General features: G+C 35.8%; 1 protein-coding gene across 1 annotated transcript in view; it reads left to right on the top strand.

Moving 5' to 3' along the window:
* COL22A1 (collagen type XXII alpha 1 chain) overlaps positions 1-21,070 on the top strand; it is a 506,948-nt gene that overhangs the window by 346,920 nt on the left and 138,958 nt on the right. Inside the window, exons 28-31 of the mRNA XM_044684460.1 lie at positions 217-279; positions 5,500-5,553; positions 8,210-8,260; positions 15,525-15,557. Coding sequence (XP_044540395.1) covers positions 217-279; positions 5,500-5,553; positions 8,210-8,260; positions 15,525-15,557 — 201 coding nt within the window. The remainder of the gene's footprint in view (positions 1-216; positions 280-5,499; positions 5,554-8,209; positions 8,261-15,524; positions 15,558-21,070) is intronic.

The following is a 21,070-nucleotide window of genomic DNA, read 5'->3' as shown; positions in this document are numbered from 1 at the left end:
ACAAAGTTGTTCTGAGAATCCACTGGGATAATACAATAATAAAAATTCTTTATGAAATTTAAGGTGCTATTTAAATATCAAGTCCTTGTTCCACTTTACTTCACAGTCTCCATATAATTCTTAGGTAGATTCAATAAATACATGTTTGAGTGGGGTGGGAATTTGAAGCCTTTTATGAATCTTTTGTCCCCCTAATTTTGTGTTATGTTTTACCAGGGAGAAATAGGACTTCCAGGATCTCCAGGACTCCAAGGTCTAAGAGGAGAGAAAGGAGATGAGGTAAGTAACTTCATAGCAGCATAGGTTTTTTTGCTTGTTTGTTTATTTGCTTTTAGCCTTAGAGATCCCTTGAATCTCTAAATTATCTAATCTAAGGAGGTAGGAACATTATTCTAGAGCAGTGGTTCCCAAAGATTTTTGGCCTACCTCCTCCTTTCCAGAAAAAATATTACTTAGCCTCCTGGAAATTATTTTTTTTTAATTTTAATAGCAATTAATAGGAAAGATAAATGCACCTATGGCCATCACTGCTCTCCTGGATCACCGGAGCACCCACCAGGGGGCGGTAGCACCCACTTTGGGAATCACTGTTCTAGAACTTCATTCAAAAGAAAATTATGTTGTTCAAGGGAACTTATCATGCCAAGGGAACAACATTTGGATGCTGAATGACATGATCCTTGTATTTGTGGAAGGAAGAATCATAAATCATAGAATTAGAAAATTGTAGAATTGCAAGGTAAATTATCCAGGGTAAAGCATAAATCATATCTAGTGTATTCTGGACAGAGGGCTATCCATTTGCTTCGTTTGAAGATTTCAAAAGAATCTAGACTAAACAGTGAAGTGAGGGTTGGATGTGGAGTCATGAAGATCTAAATTCAAATACTGCCCAGCCACTTTCTAGCTATATGACCCTGGTCAAGTTATTTAACTTCTCTTTGCTTTATTTGTGAATTATTTATTTATCTGTAAAATGAGCATCAGAATATCATCTTCCTCATAGGGTTGTTTTAAGGATCAAGGGGTATATGTAAAGCATTTTTCAAACATTAAGAACACTAAATAAGTGTTATTATTATCATTATAATTATCATTAGTCAAAGATAGGGAATATACTAATCTTCATGGAGCCCATTCTACTTGGGAACAATTTTATTTAAGAATTTCTTCCAAATACTGAGTGAAATCCACTTCTCTATAATAGAATTATTTTATTACTTCCACATTTGCCCCGTGGGACCAATGAAACAAGTTTAATTCCTCTTTAAGATGACATCTTCAGAATTATGCTATTTAAAAGGCACCAATCATGCTCTTCCCCATTCTAGTCTCTTCCCCAGGCTAAATATTCTCGATTCCTTTAGCCAGTTGTCATACTGTTAAGTCCCGCCACTAGTCTGGTTAACTTCTTCTGTATCATTTCTGCTTGCCTTCTAATGATAGAATCACAGATTTTCCAATACTTATATTAATTGGCCTAGGACATATGACCATTAAACTTTCTACCCAGTTACCCTGAACCCACTACCCCACTGCCAACCTGAAACTGAATCAGTGGAGTTGCTGGAAACTTTTTTTATTGTTCATTCAAGATATGAAACTAAAGACTTCAAGGGATGATTCTCTTCTCCCCTTATATTTTATTCGATTTTCTACTCCTATTTCTCATGCAATGAACAGACCCACTTTCCACTGATTCCATTTTCATCTATTTTCTTTATTTCTTTTTTGTCTGTTTCTATTTTTGTCTCTGCCTACCACTGCCTCTCTCTCTCTCTTTCTCTTAGTTCACTCATTCCATAAATTCTCCTTGATCAATAACCACCAAAACATAAAACCAAGACCATCATCTCAAAGACAATGATGATGCTTTTTGTATAGCCATAGAAGTCATTAATAATTTTGAACAGCTGTGATGTTACCTCTTCCCCACTCGGATGGTGTCATATAGTGTTCACAAACATAAAACTGGTAATATTTTATATAGAGAAGGTAACAGTGACCTCAATCGAGGAGTTCAATTGGCCCAAGAAGTTTCCATGAGGAAAGAACAGAAAGAGACAGGAAATTTTCTTGTGGCCAGCATCTCTTGTTCAGGGAATCTCCTGTGTAAGATGTTTCAGGAGAGGCAACTTGGTGTGTAGAGATGAGAACTCTAGTCTGATTCTTCCACTAAGTCACTAGATGACTTTAGCAAGTAATTTAACACACTGTCATATGCATTTTTCTTCTTGGTAAAGCAAAGGAGTTCAACCAGATGAAAACAAAGGTCACTTGTAACTCTGGGATTTCATGTTTGTCTATTTATCTGTGAACTCAAGGATTTGTAAGCTATTTCCAGAGCATCAGAGTAATGTCCACACAGCTGCTGCCTGCTCCTAGTTAAGGTTTATTGGTGTTCTGGCTGTATTAGCTGACGGTTGATGGAGTTTACCTGACAAAAATCAAACTTTATTTTGTCTTGGTTTTACCAGATAAAGGACAACAATAACACTCACTTGTTGTTTCTTTTATAACAATCCCAAGTGAGAAATTACAGAACGATGTTTGCGTTTCATCATTGCATCCATTCTGTTGTAATTATGTTTCCTGCAGGCATGTCAAGAAAATGAATCCTTCTAATTGCAGTTGGAGGCAAATTCACCATTTTTCATTGTGTGGAGAGGGTCAGGAAAGGGATATAACAGTGTGCTGTCTGCCATGTTGCTGTCTTCTGTGGAAGAAATTCTGGAATTGGAGTCCAGAGAGAGGGGTTCTCCGGTGGCTCTGACACCGAGTCTATGTGACTCTGGGGGACAGTTTCTTTATCTGTAAAGTTTAGAAACAAATATATTGCACTCTCTGCCTCCTTGTAAGGAAAGGACTTTATAAATCTTAAATTGTTTTAAAAGTACAAACTTGCTGATCCAAGCTTTCTTTCTCCAAAATGCCTCTGCAAGCTTTAGTACACAAAATACTTGTACAATATGATTCCTTGGGGCTGCTAGGCAGTGTAGCAGATAGAGCATCGGACCTGGAGTTAGAAAGTCCTAAATTCAGATTTAGCCACAGATGCTCTGTAAGACCCTGGGCAAATCACTTAACCCTGTTTGCCTCAGTTTCCTTATCTGTAAAATGAGCCAAAAAAGGAAATGACAAATTACTCCTGTATCTTTGCCAAGAAATCCCCAAATGGGGTCATAAAGAATCAGATACAACTGAAATGACTGAACAACAAACAAGAATACTGACTGATTCCTTCCAACTTATCAGTCTTGTGTTCCATTTTTGAGAGTTCAGAGAGCCCAACATTCTACCAGAACCAATTCTTCTTCACATTCAGCATTTCATTTCCCATTCAGTGACTTTTCAGTTTCTGATACTCTGCATGCTCACTGCAGGCTGTCAGAATCCCTCGTTTTCTTGAAGGCTCACCTTAGGTGTCACCTCCATCGAGAAGCCTTTTTCAGTCCCTTAAGTCAGTGGCATTCTTTTTCAAATTTAATTTTGTATTTATGAATGTGTGAACATAACGTATCTCCTTAGGAAAATATAAGCTCTTTGAGGGCAGGCACTAGTTTGTGTTCATCATCACATCTTTATTGTCTGCTTTTAACTGATACCATAATAGTATTGGGTTTATTGAACAATTACCAGAAAGTTATTTAGTTTTCTTTGGTCTACATTTTTGGCCCTATATTCTATGTATCAATATACTTAAGTGCTCTTCAGTCTTGGTAAAGTGACCTTCTTGCTGTTTAGAGAAGCTAGGTGATGGGCAGTGGTTAGAACACTGGATTTGGAGCCAGGAAGATCTGAGTTCAGATTTGGTCTCAAACACTCACCATCTGTGTGACCATGTGTAAGCCTTTTTACTTCTCCCTTTTCAATTCAATAAAGAAGTTGGACTCAGTGGTATCTAAAATCCTTGAAGTTCTTAATTTATCCAAAGAAATCATAGATCTTTTGTTCCAGAATAACATTTTAAAACCCTTCTAAAAATGTGTTTCCCATTTCCCAATGAGTAAGTGTAAATAGCACTTACTCAATGTCAGTTCAACTTTTCTGATGGCTTAGCATTTTCATTGGGAACATTAGCTATGGTACTATATTTTAAAATGTTGATACCCTCAAGGTCTGCTGAAGTATGGATGATTTAAATGGCCTCATATTAATATGTTTTTGTTTTAGGGTTTTTTGTGTTATTTTTTTTTCTTATTTTTCTGCCTTAATTTAAACCTCATGGCTATTACAGTTAGCATTTTATAATGGAAAGAGAGCTGAATTTGTCATCCGAGGACCAAATTTCCTGCTGGACTTATTTTCTTAGTTCTTCCCCTATGCACTTAGGTAGGCAAGTCACAATCTATATTGACATGACTCTTCTTTGGAAACTAGTGGGTTGGACTAAGAAATCTTTAAACTCTAAACCCTTTAATCCTGCTTCATTTTTTTTCCTACTGTAGCTTCTCTCAACTCCTCTACCTTTCCTAATTGATGGTTATTATTTACTCTGGGCACAGGAACTAGATTGCAAGTCTCTTAGAATTAAATTTGAGCAAATCAGTTTTGTGTAAGGGTCTGCATGACTCTACCTTGAGAACAACAGATCACAAACTTTAACAGTATAGTTTTCTGATGTCTGTGTTCTTATTCAGGCATTTCAGTCATGCTTGGCTCTTTATGACTCCATTTGGGTTTTATCTTGGCAAAGATACTAAATAAAATACCGTTTCTTTCTTCAGTTCATTTTACAAATGAGGACACTAAGGCAAATACGGAAAAATGGTTTGTCCAGGGTCATACAGCTAGTACATGTCTGAGGTACAGATTTGAACTCAGGAAGATCAGTCAATCTTCCCGATTTTAGGATAGGCACCCTGTGCACTGTGCCACCTAGCTGCCTTAGCCATTGTAATTGTCTTTTATTCTGATCAAAAGCATTTTTTGCTTCCTTCTTGGAAATTGAGTACATTCTTGATAGGTGGAATTTCTGGTTAATTGACCTCAAATAAAGTGTTAATTTACTTGGAGTTATGAAAGAAATATGGTCTAGAAATTAGGCAATATGACTTTACCTATGATTTCTATAGTTATGTAAACGGATAAATTACTTTCCTTCTCTTTTGTCTGGTGTTCCTTTTTTCATAGTTTCACAAGATTAAGAGCTGAAAAAATAACCTTGTTCATTCCCCTTATTTTAGAACTAAATAGACATAAGGCCAAGAGATTAAGTGACTCTTATCTCAAATGACAGAGAGTAACAGAGCAAGGATTATAACCCATATTTTCCAATGTTACATCCAGTCTTCTTTCTGTACTATATTGTCTCATTTTACACAAAGGAATATCTCCAGACTGTCTCCCTCATAGAGTCAAACAAAAAAAAAAGAGGTTTTAAATGTGAACTACTTAGAAGGCACTGCAGAAGACCCATAAAAATAATAATTGCTAAAGAGATGCATTTAGTGGTCTGAGTAAAAATGGTATTTATTATTTTTCTTGATTGTACATTAGGGTAAAAAAGGTGCCCTGGGACTCCCTGGACTGAAAGGTGACAGAGGAGAAAAGGTAGGAATGATTTGTTATTTCTTAATTTTCTTATTTTCAGGACCTTTTGAATGCATGACATTTCATGGATATCAGTAGAACACGACAACTGGAAGTCTGAAAGAAAGTAAAGAGATGGACAAACTCTCTCTTGTCTCCCATTATTATCAGTTTAAAAGAAAATGCAGATTCAAAGACTCTAATATATGTAGATATATATATATGTGTATATATATATATATATATGTAGATAGGTAGATAGATAAGAATCTTTCTTTTAGACAATTTCTACCATGTTAATGACATAAAAACTATAGTTGATTATGCTAACCTCTTCCTAAGTATGTTGAAACCATCCATCTACTGTATTTAACAGACCTTTCTTCCTTTCTGGTTTCCTCTTTTTTCCTTACTATTCATTCCCTCTTGATTACCAACCAAAGCCTAGGCATAATAGAATTACAAATGGTTGAATGAAAAAAAATAATCAATATTGGTTCAATATGGACTGTCACGCCCCAAGTTTTTTCTTCTCTGGACCAACCATCCAATGAAATCTTATATAATGTGATGTCTAATCTTTCTATTGTATAGCTCACCCTTCTCTGGTTCTGTTCAGCTTTCTGAAATTGTGACCTCCTTACCCCCATTCTTCCTCCTTTCAGAGGTAAACATATCAATGTGTCCTGACCAGGAGAGGGGATGGGAGAATTCATCTTTCTTCCTCTAAATGCTGGGCCACTGACTCTAGTCTTAAGTTTGTCTTATCTACGCTTGACTTCTCTCCTTTTTCTCTTTTCTTTCTCCTATTTTTTTCTCCCTCTACCTTTATCATTTTATCCAGCTCTCTTCTCTCTTTCAGTTACATTTCTTTCTCATTGACCATCCTTTTCTCTCTTCTCTCTCTCTCTCTCTCTCACTACTACCCTCTGTCATTCTTCTTTCTTCTTCATCTTTGTTTCTCCTCCTTTTTTCTCTATGCTTTTTAACTTTTCTTTTTCTATCTCTATCATTTTTCTGTCTTTTTCTTTTCTCCCTCTTGTGTCTTCAATTCTTTGCATTTCTCTGAATCTCTGCTTTTTTTCTCTTTCTATGATGTTTTTCCTCTCTGTTTCTCTTCTTTCCCTTTACTCTCTATTCTTTCTCATCCCCTTCCATTCTCTGGATCTTTCTCCCTTCTTGCCTCTATTATATTTCATCCTTTCATCTCCTTCTCCCAATTCCTACTCCTTTCTCTCTTTCCTCACACCTCCTCTCTTCCAGTTTCCTTCCTCTTTTACAGAGAGCTGCCCTTTGGAAACAATGTGGTCTAAAAATAGATGGCAGCAGAAGGAAGGAGACACATTCACAACTCAGACTATAGAATGCTTCAGACTCATGGACTTTTCAGAAACATCATTTCAGATAGAAAACTCATTTCTAGTACTCAAAAGCTTAGGATAATAAACCCTTTTTTTATTACTTTCCTCAAGCTTCTGGTGCCTGCAGCAAAATTCTCAAATTCAGTTTTAACTAAAAGAAGCTATTTCTCTGGGTATAAATGAGCCTAGAGGCCCCAAAAGCTAAGCTGGGCATATAGGATATGTTTCTTGCCATCTTGGAACCTACTGCTTCAATAGGATTTGTAAGCCTTACCTGGCATTCAGTTACTTAAAGCTAACTCTCTATCCAAGGACAAATGTTATCATAATCACAATTTGTAGCTGAATCACAACATCTAAATTTGTGTTATATTGTGCAAGTGAAATGCCATTTTACTGTGGGACCAACAGAAATCTCATAGTCCCCTCTTCCTTTTTATTCTTATTGACACTACTTTTGGTCAAGCCATCATTATCAGTCACCAGTACCATGACGTAGTCCCCATAAAATATATATTCTGCATTTCCACTCTACCCACTCAAATTAACCTTTTTCTCCCTTTACCCCTACCTGAATATGCTTTTATTTAGAGATCAAGTCATGTAGTAAAAATCCTCCTTTTAGCAGATCTTTATGTGTGCTTGAATAAAGTTCACAAATTTCTGTCTAATATTCAAAACCTTCCATAGCTGGGTGCCACTCTACCATTCCAGTATTATTTCACATTATCCGGCACACATTCCATACTACAGCTAAACTAGATTCAGACAGAAGCACTTATTAAATGCTTACTTTGTGTCTGGAACTGTGCTTTGCTCTGGGAAAATAAAAACAACAAATGGCTATTCCACATGAGGAGTTCATGCTTTCCACACCCCTCTTCCCCTTGCATTATGCTTCCATTTACATGCCCCTCTGCTCATACTCTTCCCTATTCCTAAGTAACTCCTTTCTGCTTTGAACTATTGAATTCCCCTGTCCCTTGTTTAAAGTTCATCTCAAATGCATCCTTTTCCGCAAAACCTTTCCAAATCTCTCATCTGGTTTTTGTCCTTCCCATTCGGGACTCACAGAACACTTTTATTTTTCAAATTTTCTAATGTGTTTGTTGGTAACATCGTGAATTACAGAAATTGCCATGTGTGAGTGTCTTGTTCCCCAATTAGAAGAGAAGCTCTCTGAGGGCCATAACCATGTTTCTCTAAACTTTGAGCCTCCACTAATAGATTAGACAGTAATCTTACTCTTTACATAGTAAACACTTAATCAGAGGTTTGTGGCATGAATGAATGGTTTCATTCTCTTTATTCTTTAGGGCGAAGCTGGTCCTGCTGGCCCTCCTGGTCCCCCTGGCTTCCCTGGAACAGTAAGTTATATGACACTGGATTCCTTTCTCTTCTCTGAACTGTTTACAGTTTTTATTACGTATCTCATACAGACTTTAACTTATTTTCATTTCTAATGTACTCATGAAGTAATGTTTAACATTCAAGTTGTAATCGAGATGCATTTTCCCACAATAGGTTCCTACATTTGGCTCATCTCTCCACACACGTTATAAGTTTCTGAAACATATATAGACCAAGTGTTCAATTTCTCTTGTGACCTTCTATAGAATCAAACACTATTCTATGCATAGATTTTTTCCCTAAAAAATCCCCACAAGGTTTTAATAAACAAAATAAGTATAAGTAAAATGATAAATAAATTCAGCACACTAACATGAATTTATTTCATCCTGAGGCAAAAATGAAATATAATTTATAGAATTCACGAAGTCCACTTTATATTCCATATTGCACAGTTTATGTGGCACATAATTTGTAATGATCTTTTAGAAGTAAAAAGCATTTTTTAACAAATAAATACATAGAAATAAAAAGATTATCCAAAAATGATAGGTTAGATGCAGTAAAGTTATGAGGAATATTAGGAGCTAGATCAATAAAGATTTATTTTCTTATATTATCATGGAATGTTAAATCTGAGAAGATGACAAAACATACAGTGTTAGAAGAAAGTATACCACAAAGGAGAAGAAAAAATCAAATTGGTTTTGGAATCATGGACCCATTTTTAGATACTGTCATTTAGTACCTGTATGGCTTAAGGAAAGTTTGCTTCATATCTCAGGGCTTCAGGTTCCTCATCTCTAAATGAAGATTTTAGAAAACATTGTCTCCATAGCCCCTTCTAGCTTTAAATTTATTATTCTATTCTGTTATCCGGTATAATAGAAGATAGAATGATGAGACTGGAAATGATCTTAGTAATCGTATGGTCCAATTCCTTCACTTTGCAGAAAAGGAAAATTTAGGTCAAGAGAGAAAAAGTGACTTATCCAAGACCACTTATTGAGTTAGTTGTTTTTTAATTGTCTCATTTTTGTTAGAATGTTTTTTTCTTCCAAAAAGATCAGTATTTAGAATGTAAAATATAAAAGGTTGAACCTAGAAGGAACCTTAAAGATCTTAAAGATCATCATTTCCCAGATATTTATTTTAAAAATGAGGAAAGTTAGATTAAAAAAGGCAGTGACTTGCCCAATGTCAATTCTATAATTAATCAACAAGCGTGTATTAAGTGCATGCTGTGTTTCAGGGACTGTGCTAAGTGCCAAACTTCCCAAAGGAAGGTTAAATAATCACTGTCCTGATGGAGTTTATATTCTAGTGAGACAGACTATGTATAGAACTAGGTAAAAGATGGATGCAGAATAGATGAAAGGTGATTTGAGACACAGCCCAGAATAAGTGTTAAAGTTGGGTTCAAGCTCAGTCTGATTTTAAATCCTATGCCATGTTGCCTCTAAGCAGGGAATTCCCTGTCTAGATGCTCTACTCCTTGGAGGGGTTCTTAGCTTTTCACTAGGAACAAGCATTAGCCTTCAGGTACTCCCAATATTTAGGCAACCCCAATCATGAAGGGTAATGCCAACCCTGCACAAAAAAGGAAATGTCTATTATTGAATGAAAGATTCCGGCGAAAGTTGGCTCTGATGTAGAGAAATAATAGACCTTCTCTTATTGATTCTTGATTTTTCTTCATTCAAGATGAACCGTATATTTTGAGGAGATGTCTCTGGGCTACTTTGTACCTGGGAAGCAGTATTATTCAATAGAAAGTCATTAGAATAAAACTTCTGATCTGCATTGTAGAATTTACCTGAATAGGAGAAAAAAAACCTTTGTAACAAACAAAACTGACCAGACATAGAATGTATTGCTTTTATAAATAGTGAGCTTCCCATTACAGGAGATTGTTAGATGGACACTGGAGAACCAGAGGCAGCTGTTGGTGCTGAGGACAGAGCACTGGAAGTCAAGAATTTTAATCCCTGAATTCAAATTTGGCTTCAGCTACTTCCTAGCTGTGTGACCTTGGGCAAGATATTTAACCTCTGTTTGTCTCAGTTTCTTCAACTTTAAAATGGGCATAATAATAGTACCCACCTCCCAGAGCTGAAAGAAAGGAAGAGAGAAAGAAAGAAAGAAAGAAAGAAAGAAAGAAAGAAAGAAAGAAAGAAAGAAAGAAAGAAAGAAAGAAAGAAAGAAAGAAAGAAAGAAAGAAAGAGAAAGGAAGGAAGGAAGGAAGGAAGGAAGGAAGGAAGGAAGGAAGGAAGGAACTAAACTTTTGATTATATTGAAAGATCAAATCAGGAATAGCTCAAACTTTTCCTATGATTCCTAGTTCTAATATTTTCTAGTTTGAGATATGGGACATGTCATTTACTTTTCTGAGCCTCACTTTAATTCTTTATAAAAATGAGGTTATCATTTGTGTCTTACTTCTCTTACATAGTTATTTCCAAGATCAAATGAGAAATTCAAAAGACACTTATAAACTCTATACAGTGTTCTATATTTTATTTTTCTTATACTGCCACTTTGATGACAGTTATTTTATACACATATTGACATGGAGGAATACTTCCTCCATCAGCGAAGTTTACAACTCCTCTATGACTTCTTCTTGTGTGAGAGTCTTGTCTATATCTTTTGATAAATCTTTGATTGAAAATCAACCCAACTCACTAATTGGACTACCTTGAAATTTTTCAATCCATCAGTGCTAGGCTGTCCATCTATTAACTCCTTCTCCTTCTCTTTCCATTTTTTTATCATTTTCCCAGTTTTCATTAAAAGAAGAATATTGTACAGGATTAAGGAAATGTTTTTCCTACTATGGTTTACTATAGTCATATGACATGTTAATGTTTTGTTTTGTTTTTCAACTCTATGGACTACATTTTAGAAAGGAAACCTATAAGCTGAAGTATACAAGAGAGGCAAAGAAGGGGCTGAGGAGTCCTCAGCACTAATGTTACATAAGAATTAATGAAAGGAAGAGGGGTTCTTTAACTTAAGAAGAGATAATGTACCAGGGACATGATAGTCGTCTCCCAAGTATCTGAAGGGTTGTTAGGTAGAAAGAGAATTATACTTCTTGGTCTCATAGAACAGAACTAAGAGTAACAAAGCAGAGAGTTTTCAATATAATAAAAAGAAAAAAAAGTTGTCCAACAATCAAAACTATTCCCATAGTGGAATGATAGGTCTTAAAATATACTAGTAGGTTCCTTACCATTGGTAGTCTTTGAACCAAGGCTAGATGATTAATTACATTAATTATATTCATGCTGGAGAAGAGATTCTTGGTGTGATGTAGATTGACCTAGATAGCCTCTGAAGTCCATTCCAACTCTAATAATGATTTCTCCTATTTTTCTCTTTTTTTTCCTTTTCTTCTTTTTTCTTCCTTCCTTTTCTTTTTTTTAACCCCTTAACTTCTGTGTATTGGCTCCGTGGTGGAAGTGTGGGGGTCAAGTGACTTGCCCAGGGTCACACAGCTGGGAAGTGTCTGAGGCCAGATTTGAACCTAGGACCTCCCGTCTCCAGGCCTGACTCTCAATCCACTGAGCTACCCAGCTGCCCCTCTTCCTTACTTTTCTTGTCCTTCTCTGCCCTTTTTTTCTATATCTCCTTCTAGCTCCCTCTTCTTTTTCTCCCTTTTTTTCTTCTCATCCTTTACTTTCTCTTCTTGTCCCTCATCTTAATTTTTTTCCAATTCCTCCCCTCTTCTTTCTCTTTTTTTACCTTCTTCCTTGCTCTTCCTCAATTTTTCTCCTCTTCAGAATAGAATTTTATGATTGTTTCGATTCATTCAATCTAAATAACTTGTCTACCTAAAGACAATAAGCATCTCTACTTAATTCATATCCCAGATGCCAAGAAGAAACAAAATCTCAGCATCTGCTTTCATTCCCCAAGTCGGTGCTCCTTGCCATTTTCACAAGTGTTGGTTTCAGTGGCACACTCATCTTTCAAAGAAGAGGCTGTGAACTGTTCACAGTGTGCTCATTTTTATGAAGGGTGTCTTATTTCAATTAAGAAATGATACAAAAAAGAAAAGTAATTCAGAAACATTAAAAAAAGTGCTTTCCTCACAACAATTCTGATTTAGGGAATGCAAATTTTATTACCTGTCATTTAAAGGTGAAGAAATATTTTGAGATTTTAAATGACTTGACCAAAATCTTACAAAGTAGTAAATTTCTCAGCCTGGATTTGAAACCAGGTCCTGAAATCTACTGTATCACCTAAAGCTGAGTTCAAATCCTGCCTCATACATTCATTTGTTTTATGTCCCTATGGTAAGTCACAAACTGTCTGCATCAATTTCCTCATCTATAGAAAGGTGATAATAATAGTAATTGCCTCCCAAGGTTGTTGTGAGAACCATGTGAGATAATATTTGTCAACTGTTTTGCAAACTATAAAGAACTAATTGTAAAGCACTTACCATGGTGCCTGGCACACGATAAGTATTATATAAATGCTATTGTTATTATTATTTTATTTCAGAGCACTTCCCACCACACCACTTTGAGACTTTGGAATCAGAGACATGAGATTAGTCTCTTTAGGTTCTAGATGCTAAGAATAGTTGTTCTGACACTTAAACCATCAAAAAAGGTTTTAGAAATAGTATTTGCAAGTGAGCTGTTTTATGGTACAGTAAAAATATAATGAGAAGTGGCATTTGAATAGCTTTTTGCAGTGTACCCAGCACTTTACGTCCATTATCTCATTTGATCCTCACAGCCCTTTGAGGTAGGTAATTCCTCATTCAACATTTCTTTATCCTTTGGTGTTTCTTCAGTGTTGGATGTAGGAACCCTCCTTCACACTCACTGCTATACTTTCTTATCTGCGTATGACTCTGTCTCTTAAGCTCTTCATAGGAAGTGCTTCCAATATATCAAGGACCTTCCTTTAAATGCTTTGATGCCATATGTGTTCCCATACGTGGCTTATTTATTGGTTATGTGTTGTTTTTGAAACAAAACCAGTCCACCTGTAGTGGCATCCTTTATATATGAAATCTTTGGTTGGCATTTTCATGCCTTCATACATTTTTCCCTTTTTCTTTTGGAGATGAGCACCTTTAATTATTAATATAAACTACATTTTCTGTGGTATTCCATGTTTCACAGCCATATAGCACCCCTGGATTACTATAAGTGTTAAAATAAATACACTTTTGGTTCAAAAAGAAAATTCATATTGCAGAATCATACATGTGGAGTTGGAAGGAGCCTCTGAGTCAATCTAATCCAAACCCTTTACTTTATAGATGAGGAAACTTAGACCACATAGGTTAAATGACTTGTCCAAGATTACAGCTATGTATGCATCAGAGATAGACTTTCAACCCATATTTCCTAACTTCAAAGCTAGCTTGGGGTCACTAAAAGCACTATGAAGTTTCTTAAAAGCAGTCAGCTTGGTATTTCCCTCCTATTCAATTTTGGCCTTATTTATTATCAATTCACAGTTTGTCCAAAATATATGTAGTGACGGGCAAGTTCTATGAGCTGTACTTATGCAAAAGGCATTCTTCATCCACTTGATTTTCCATGTGCATAGGTTTTAGGTCAAATATCTTTTGAGGCACTGTGGTTCTCATTTAGAATGCTTCTCAGTGTTCCAGGGCTTGATATAATTAGCAAAGTGATGAGATTAGGACAATAATATCCTCAAATATTAGTATCTGGAGGATCTCACTTTCTATAAGGAATTTCTCTTCCTTTTGAACTGGACATCTTCATGGATAGTCACACTACCCTATTTTAGCCTTTGCTTAATGCTGATAATTATAGGGTTGACTAAAAACATTCTGTAGTATCTTTCAAAAAATCATGCTAAGTGCTTTATTGGAAGAGAGTGGTTAAAGTAACATTGTGTACTCTTGGTTCACATATTTTTGTTTTTTTGTTTTTTATAATGATCAAAATTAAGCCCCCTGGAGCCATAGAACATCTGAATCTTTTAGACAAATGTGTGACTATAAAAAATATGGTTTACTATTGAGTATCATTCATAAAAGCATATCATAATTTTTCATAAAACCAGATCAAAGATATCCTGTCTACATGTATCAATTCATCTCACGAAGATTTTGTAATGGTAAAAAAAATCATATACATAAATTGGTAGTTTTTTTATAGTTCCTAAATCATCTTTTTTTTAGAAGGGAAAAAAGAGAGATAGTTATAAAATCCACATTTTTTTTATGACACAAGTGACTCTCTTCTTACAGATATCTTGATATTCAGTCACTTGATGACTTCTAATTTGTATGGACCACATCTGGGTAGCTGATGTAAATATTCATTATGTAATCATTATTTTCCCCATTTGGTGAATGAAGAAATGAATTTCAAAGAGATTAAATACATTGGTGAAGTTTATACATTGAGAGCAATAGTAAAGAAGGGGCACAGACCCAAGGTTGTGGACATTAAGCCTGGGGCATTTTATTGCTTCCTGAATCATCTTTGCCTCTCTGGGTTGGGGATGTACCATAGGATCAAAGGAAGTCAGTTCAACAAACATTTCTTGAAACTCTGTATTCTTTCCACTTCCATGAATTAAATTAGAATCAAAGATATCTTGATTCATTAGACCACAATTTGTTATGGACCAGATATGTTCAGACCCCAACCTGGGAGCTTGAGGAGCAACATAATTTAGACAAGACATTACTATAAGCCAAGGATATAATTGAAGAATTCTGAATATGCCATTGGGAGATCATAGGTTGATTTTTGTCTCTAATATCTGTTATGTATCTTTTTATCTATAACCACATCTTTATAAATATGCATATATATGTATGTATATAGCTATCTAAATACACACATATCCATATCTATATATTTGTATCTATCCATCTCTATGTATAGATATCTTCATATATCTATATTCTTCCAGTTATTTATCTAAAATATCTATAGATAGATTTATCTATATCATCTATATATCCCTATATATGTATACCTAGAAACATATATATATATATATCTTCAATTAATCTTCTATAGGCCTATGTATTTACAAATATATACATTTGAGGTTATAGCTGGGTGGCTCATTGGATTGAGAGCCAGTCTTAAAGGCAGGAGGTCATGGATTCAAATATATATCTTTCTTTCTTCCTAGAATTTCATTTTCCTCCCCTAGAGGATTGTTATAAGAATCAGAGAATCTAATATTAAAAATGAAATAAGTAAATGATTTTTGTTAATAAGTTATTTCTCTTTCTCTCTCGTTTTATTTTGATTTCAGACATCTTTGTTTACTCCACATCCCCACATCCCGGTAAGTAAACTATGTTGATTTATAGTGATTCTTTGACAATCCTGGAATGGTACCTTTACCTTTCTTTTCTCCTGGACTTTGGGGAGAGGCTTTAGATTGCATCTGGCTTCCTGAACCATTTTCTGAGCATTTGAGAGGTAGAGAGAGATGTGTGATTTGTTGTCACCCTGACAGTGGTTGAAAATGAGACTGCGGGATAAAGTACTTAGGGTGGCTATAGACAGATTGACAGACAGTAACATGCAGAACTGATGGAACTTTTTCCTGTGTGGTTGTGGCAAAGTGAAATGACTTTGGAAATGAAACAAAAAAAATCTAGGGATCAAAAAAGCCTAAAGGGAAATAAGATTTCTTTAATAAAAGAACAGTATATCTTAGACTTTATTTTCATGTTGGAAGCAATGGGACCCAGAGAATGACTTTTCCAAGGTCTGATGAGTAGAAGGAGCAAAACTGGGATTCATAGAAAATCAAAGTCGGAAAGGACCTTAGGGTATACCCACTTTAATCCAAGTATGAATAAGAGTCACCTCTAGCAAAACAGATCCTCCAAACTTTCCTTGAAATCTTCTAGTGAGGAGAACTCTTCTTACCTCCACCTCTTAGGATCCCTGGCTTCCTTTAGGACTCAAATCCAATACCACTTTTGGTAAAAGATTTTTCCTTTCCTCTTAGTTATTAGTGCCATTCCTTCTAAGGTTATTTTGTATGAATTTTTTAGATATCTGCTGATGTACATGATGACTCCTCCACTAGATGTAAGCTCCTTAAGGGCAGGAGTTGCTTTTCCTTTTTCATTGTATACCCAGACTTTAGTTCATGACCAGTGATTCCCAAAGTGGGCGCTACCGCCGCCTGGTGGGTGCTGCAGCAATCCAGGGGGAGCGGTGATGGCCACAGGTGCATTTATCTTTCCTATTAATTGCTATTAAAATTTAAAAAAAAATCATTTCCAGAGGGCTAAGTAATATTTTTTTTTGGGAAAGGGGGCGGTAGGCCAAAAAAGTTTGGAAACCACTAGATCCTAGACCTATAATTTCATCTGTTTTAAAAAACTCCTGAATGAAGAAATTTCCACTACCAATGAAGGCTGACCACCATCTCTGGAACACATGACATTATTCTACTTAAAGTGAGAACAGTGATCTCTTCTTATCTAAATGTCAAATAAACAGCAATCTTCTATTACAGACTTCTTGTAGAAAGCCTTTGATAATTTGACTAGCTTTTATCCTATCAGGCCATAAGACCAGTTCTCATTCATCTGCCTCTCCTGTTATAATTATTGGAGGTCTCTTGATCTATTTGAGATGGTAAATTGATGTACAGAGAGAAATAAGATGACCCTTCTGCCTTATAACAGTTTCCTAGGCAGGATCCTTCAGGTCTAAGAGGTATATCCCTTCAGGACCCACCTGGGGTTCATTGATATGTTGATTTGGGCTCTTTAGCTAGGATAATGCCTTGTATTCTGACTGTGATTTCTCCCTTACCAAAACAAGCTTTGAAACTGCTTTAGGAAGGTACTTTAAACTTTATATTAAACATGAAGGATATGGGTAAAGGACTGTGGTATAGGAGACCCTATTCTAATGGTTACTAATAAAATCTCAACTGCTGGAAGATGAAGAATCAATGTAGCTTCCCTCTGGTTCAGCCTGGCCAAGACTAAACCAGAGTAGGTAAACTGCTGGGATATCTTTGACTTCTTCTTCAATAGATCTTCAGCCTTACAATTGAGTTATGTCCACCCTTTCCTCCCTCTTCTTCATCTCCTGCCCACTTCCCAGATCCCTCCCGGGCCCTGGGAAACCTAGATAACTAAGATGATGAAACTCCTAATATCTAGGGGCAGTAGACACCAAGGTGGTAGTCAGGTACAGGTTGGCACGGTATCTCAAGTACAGGAAGAGTTTGCAGAGAGATGTTTGCACCCTCTCACTCCAAGACCAGGATCCACCGATCTCCAGCCTCAGCACAGGTCAAAGACCCAGAACCTCTTCTCAGGATTCTCAACTGCCCCTCCTCCTGCCTCTCACATGACTTCCCTGGGAACATTCCATCCAACTGACTTATTTGTCAATCAAAGGTGATCTTCAAGCTCCCAGAGACTCAATATAACACTCCCAAGGCCACAACTATAGTGTTCTGGACAGAGCAAGTGACTAGTCAATGTTAAAGAGAACTTCTTGCCTGGATCAGACATTCAATATACTTGCCACAAAATATGTATCCCCCATTTATAAGGAGTGGCTTGCATGACACAGTGATGGACTTCTGTAATGTCAACCTCCAAAAGTTAGAGATGGTCTTCAACTTTCTTCTTTCTAGATAGGAGATTCCTATCCATGGAACTGTTTTTTTTGGTGGGGAATTGTTGTGAACCTTGAAAGAAGTGATGACTACAATTGGGAATTAGTGATAAAGAAGCAAAGGAAAGATGGTTGTAGTCTGGCATAGATCCTAGCTTTAGGAGAACATTTTTCAAAGGGTTCTGAGAAAAGTTAGGTAGGAAAGATCCCAAATACTACAATTCTACAAGGTAAGTCAATTGAGAAAGAAAAGGAATATGCCCAGGATGAAATTCTCAAGGCAAAAAACAAATTAGTTTGTCTACAAAAACTTATATGAATGCACACAAACTCATCAACAAACCTATATTCTTAAAAAGAAATAATCAGAAGATGGAAACAAGGGAAGATACCTGAGGATGAAGGCAAAATTATAGGACAATAATCTGAAAACTGTGTCAGAAAAAAAGCTAAGAATAAAGCAGGCTGATGTTTTTAAAAGCAATTTTAATGTATCAAAAAGATAGGACTTACTCCAAGTTAAACAGGACAATGATGAAAATAGCTGAATTTTTAAAGTTTGAGAATTATGTCATATACCTCACTTCATTTGAGCTTCCTAGGAATCCTGTATAGTAGGTACCACAAGTATGGTCTTCATCTTATGGAAGAGGAAATAGAGACACAGTGAGGTTAAATGATATACAGGTTCACGCAGCTAATCATTGTTACAGGGAAGATTTGGGCTCAGGCCTTCCTAATATAGAATTTATTACTTTATTTTCCAATATTCTATGGAGAGAAAACAGCTCATCAGCTCTTGTTTTGCTTGTTTGTTTGTTATTTTTCTGCCAAGCAGACAATGTTTTGAACTAGAAAGTACAGAAAACAATGGCTAATAATAGGAGATTGGAATGCAGACTATGTGACATATTAAGTATTTCCTTAACTGCCCTTCACAAGTTAGTTATCAGTTCCAAATGAACTGTATCCCAACGTAGTAAAAAAATTGATTGCTGAACCACTGTTGAGTTTTGGAAGATGGTGGGTATTGTTCAGTATGCCACTGGACTGGGAAAAGGAAATATCTTGATTAATGCCCCACCTCCAAAAAAGGAAAGAAAATAGAGATCACAAACTTTAGGCCAATGAGTTTGACTTTAATTCCTGGAAAAAGTATAGGTTGGTTAATAAACCTAAAGAACGAAGCTGTGATCACAAAATGCAAACATGACTTCAAGAACAAATCATGTCAGACCAACTTCATTTAATTTTTTGATAAAGTTAGTAAACTGTATGCCAAAGGGGTTGACATAGATATAACTCACCTATTTAATAAAGTCTTGTTTGCATGAAAAATTTGGAGAGAATTAGTCTAGACAATAATAAAATTAGACAGAGAAGTCTACAAAAATAAATCAATTAGAATACACCTTATAAGTTGTTATTTAACCTTTATTTTAAAACTTCCAACAAGGGAGAGAGAACCTCCTCCCTAAACAGCCAAGATAATTCTTGGATAACAATTTTAATAATATCACCTATCAAATGCCTACTATGTACCAGACACTGTGGTAGGTATTAGAGGCACAAAGACAAAAATGAAACTGTACCTCTTCTCAGAGAGTTGACATTCTGGTACTGGAGACTACATGTATATAAATATGTATATAGAAAAAAAAATGTAAAGGAAGGTTTAACACCTTCTTTAAAGGACATAACTAGAAGCAATGGGTGGAAACTTCAGACAGACAAATTTAGAGTTTATTTAGGAAAAAAATTCCTAAGAATTTGAAATATCTTTTGGTGGTATGAGTTAAGACAGTGAGTGATAGATTTCTTCTTGCTTTCTTTCTTTCTATATTCAGGCAAAGGTTAGATGGCCGTTTGTTAGATCATGCTGCTCCAAGCCAGATTGGATTAGATAGCTTCTGATTCCAATTTGGATTCTGCATGATTATTCCTCATCTCTTTAATGAGGTGATAAAACTAAACCATCTCTAATGTCCCTCTCAATACTACAGTTCCATGAAATACTTCAAGAGGCTACATAGTATATTACAGTGGAAACAACATCAGAAGAGGCTATTAAAGGCTTGATTTATAAGTTCTTACTTGGCTTTGTGATTTGGGGGCAAATTATATATCTGTAGTAGGTGAATAAATAACCCCTAACATTCTTTCTCAAACTTTTTGTATTATTTTAACATTCTGAAAACTAACATATCTCCTTCTGATCTTTGCTGGAATAAAAAAGTACAAGACATCATTGAGATGTAGTGAAAAGTTCTGTAGCCTTGTGTCAGGAGAATCCTGAATTCAAGACCTATTTATGACAACCATTGGGTGTGAAAAGAAGCAAATTCCTTATCCCCCTCCCACTTGCCCAGTTTCAGTTTCCTTGCCAATTAAGTTGTTAAGAGGCTTAGATAATAATGCGTTAAAAGTGCTTTGTAAACCTTAACGTATGGTATAAATTATAATTATTATTAACATTGAAAATTTAAGTGCCTTTTCATCTTTAACAACCTATGATTGAAAGATCATTTTTTTGTTTTTAATTAATCAATTTACTTGTTTGTTTGTTACATTAAAACACCCAGTTATCTCCCCCTCCCCATTAAAAGGCATCAATTGACAAAAAGATATTTGTATGTTCAAAACTATATCATTTCTATTTATCAGTTCTTCAAACAGTGTTTCTATTGGTGTACATAATGTTCTCTTGGTTCTGCTCGTTTCTCTCTTCAAAATTTCATATAGGCCTTTCCAGGTTTTTTCCCAAAATTAACCTGTTCGTTATTTCTTATGACACAGTAGTATTTCATCATAGAAACATGCCATGACCCGTTAAACCATTCCCCAATTAATGGACATCCCTTCAACTTCCAGCTCTTTGCCACCACAAAGAGAGCTACTCTAAAGATGAAAAATCACTTCTTAAGCACTATGTGCCAGGTTTGGTGCTAAATGTTGAGGCTGCAAATAAAAAAGCAAGGCTGTCCCTGCCCCTCATGGAACTTCCATTCTAATGCCCACATATGTAGCCTTGCCTGGTGGTATTTAAAAATCTTCATGCATTTGTGTCTACAATGAATATTATTAGAAATAACATGAGAAATGCTCTCAGAGGTAAAGGATGTCAGGGTGCCCCCCCCTTCTCTGACTGACCTTGGTATAGGGGTCGGGCCCATTAGTGAGGGACCCTCACATCTAGCAGTT

This window comes from Gracilinanus agilis, chromosome 1 (assembly GCF_016433145.1).
Source record: "Gracilinanus agilis isolate LMUSP501 chromosome 1, AgileGrace, whole genome shotgun sequence".
Lineage (NCBI taxonomy): Eukaryota > Metazoa > Chordata > Mammalia > Didelphimorphia > Didelphidae > Gracilinanus > Gracilinanus agilis.
This window is presented reverse-complemented; position numbering and strand designations above follow the sequence as displayed.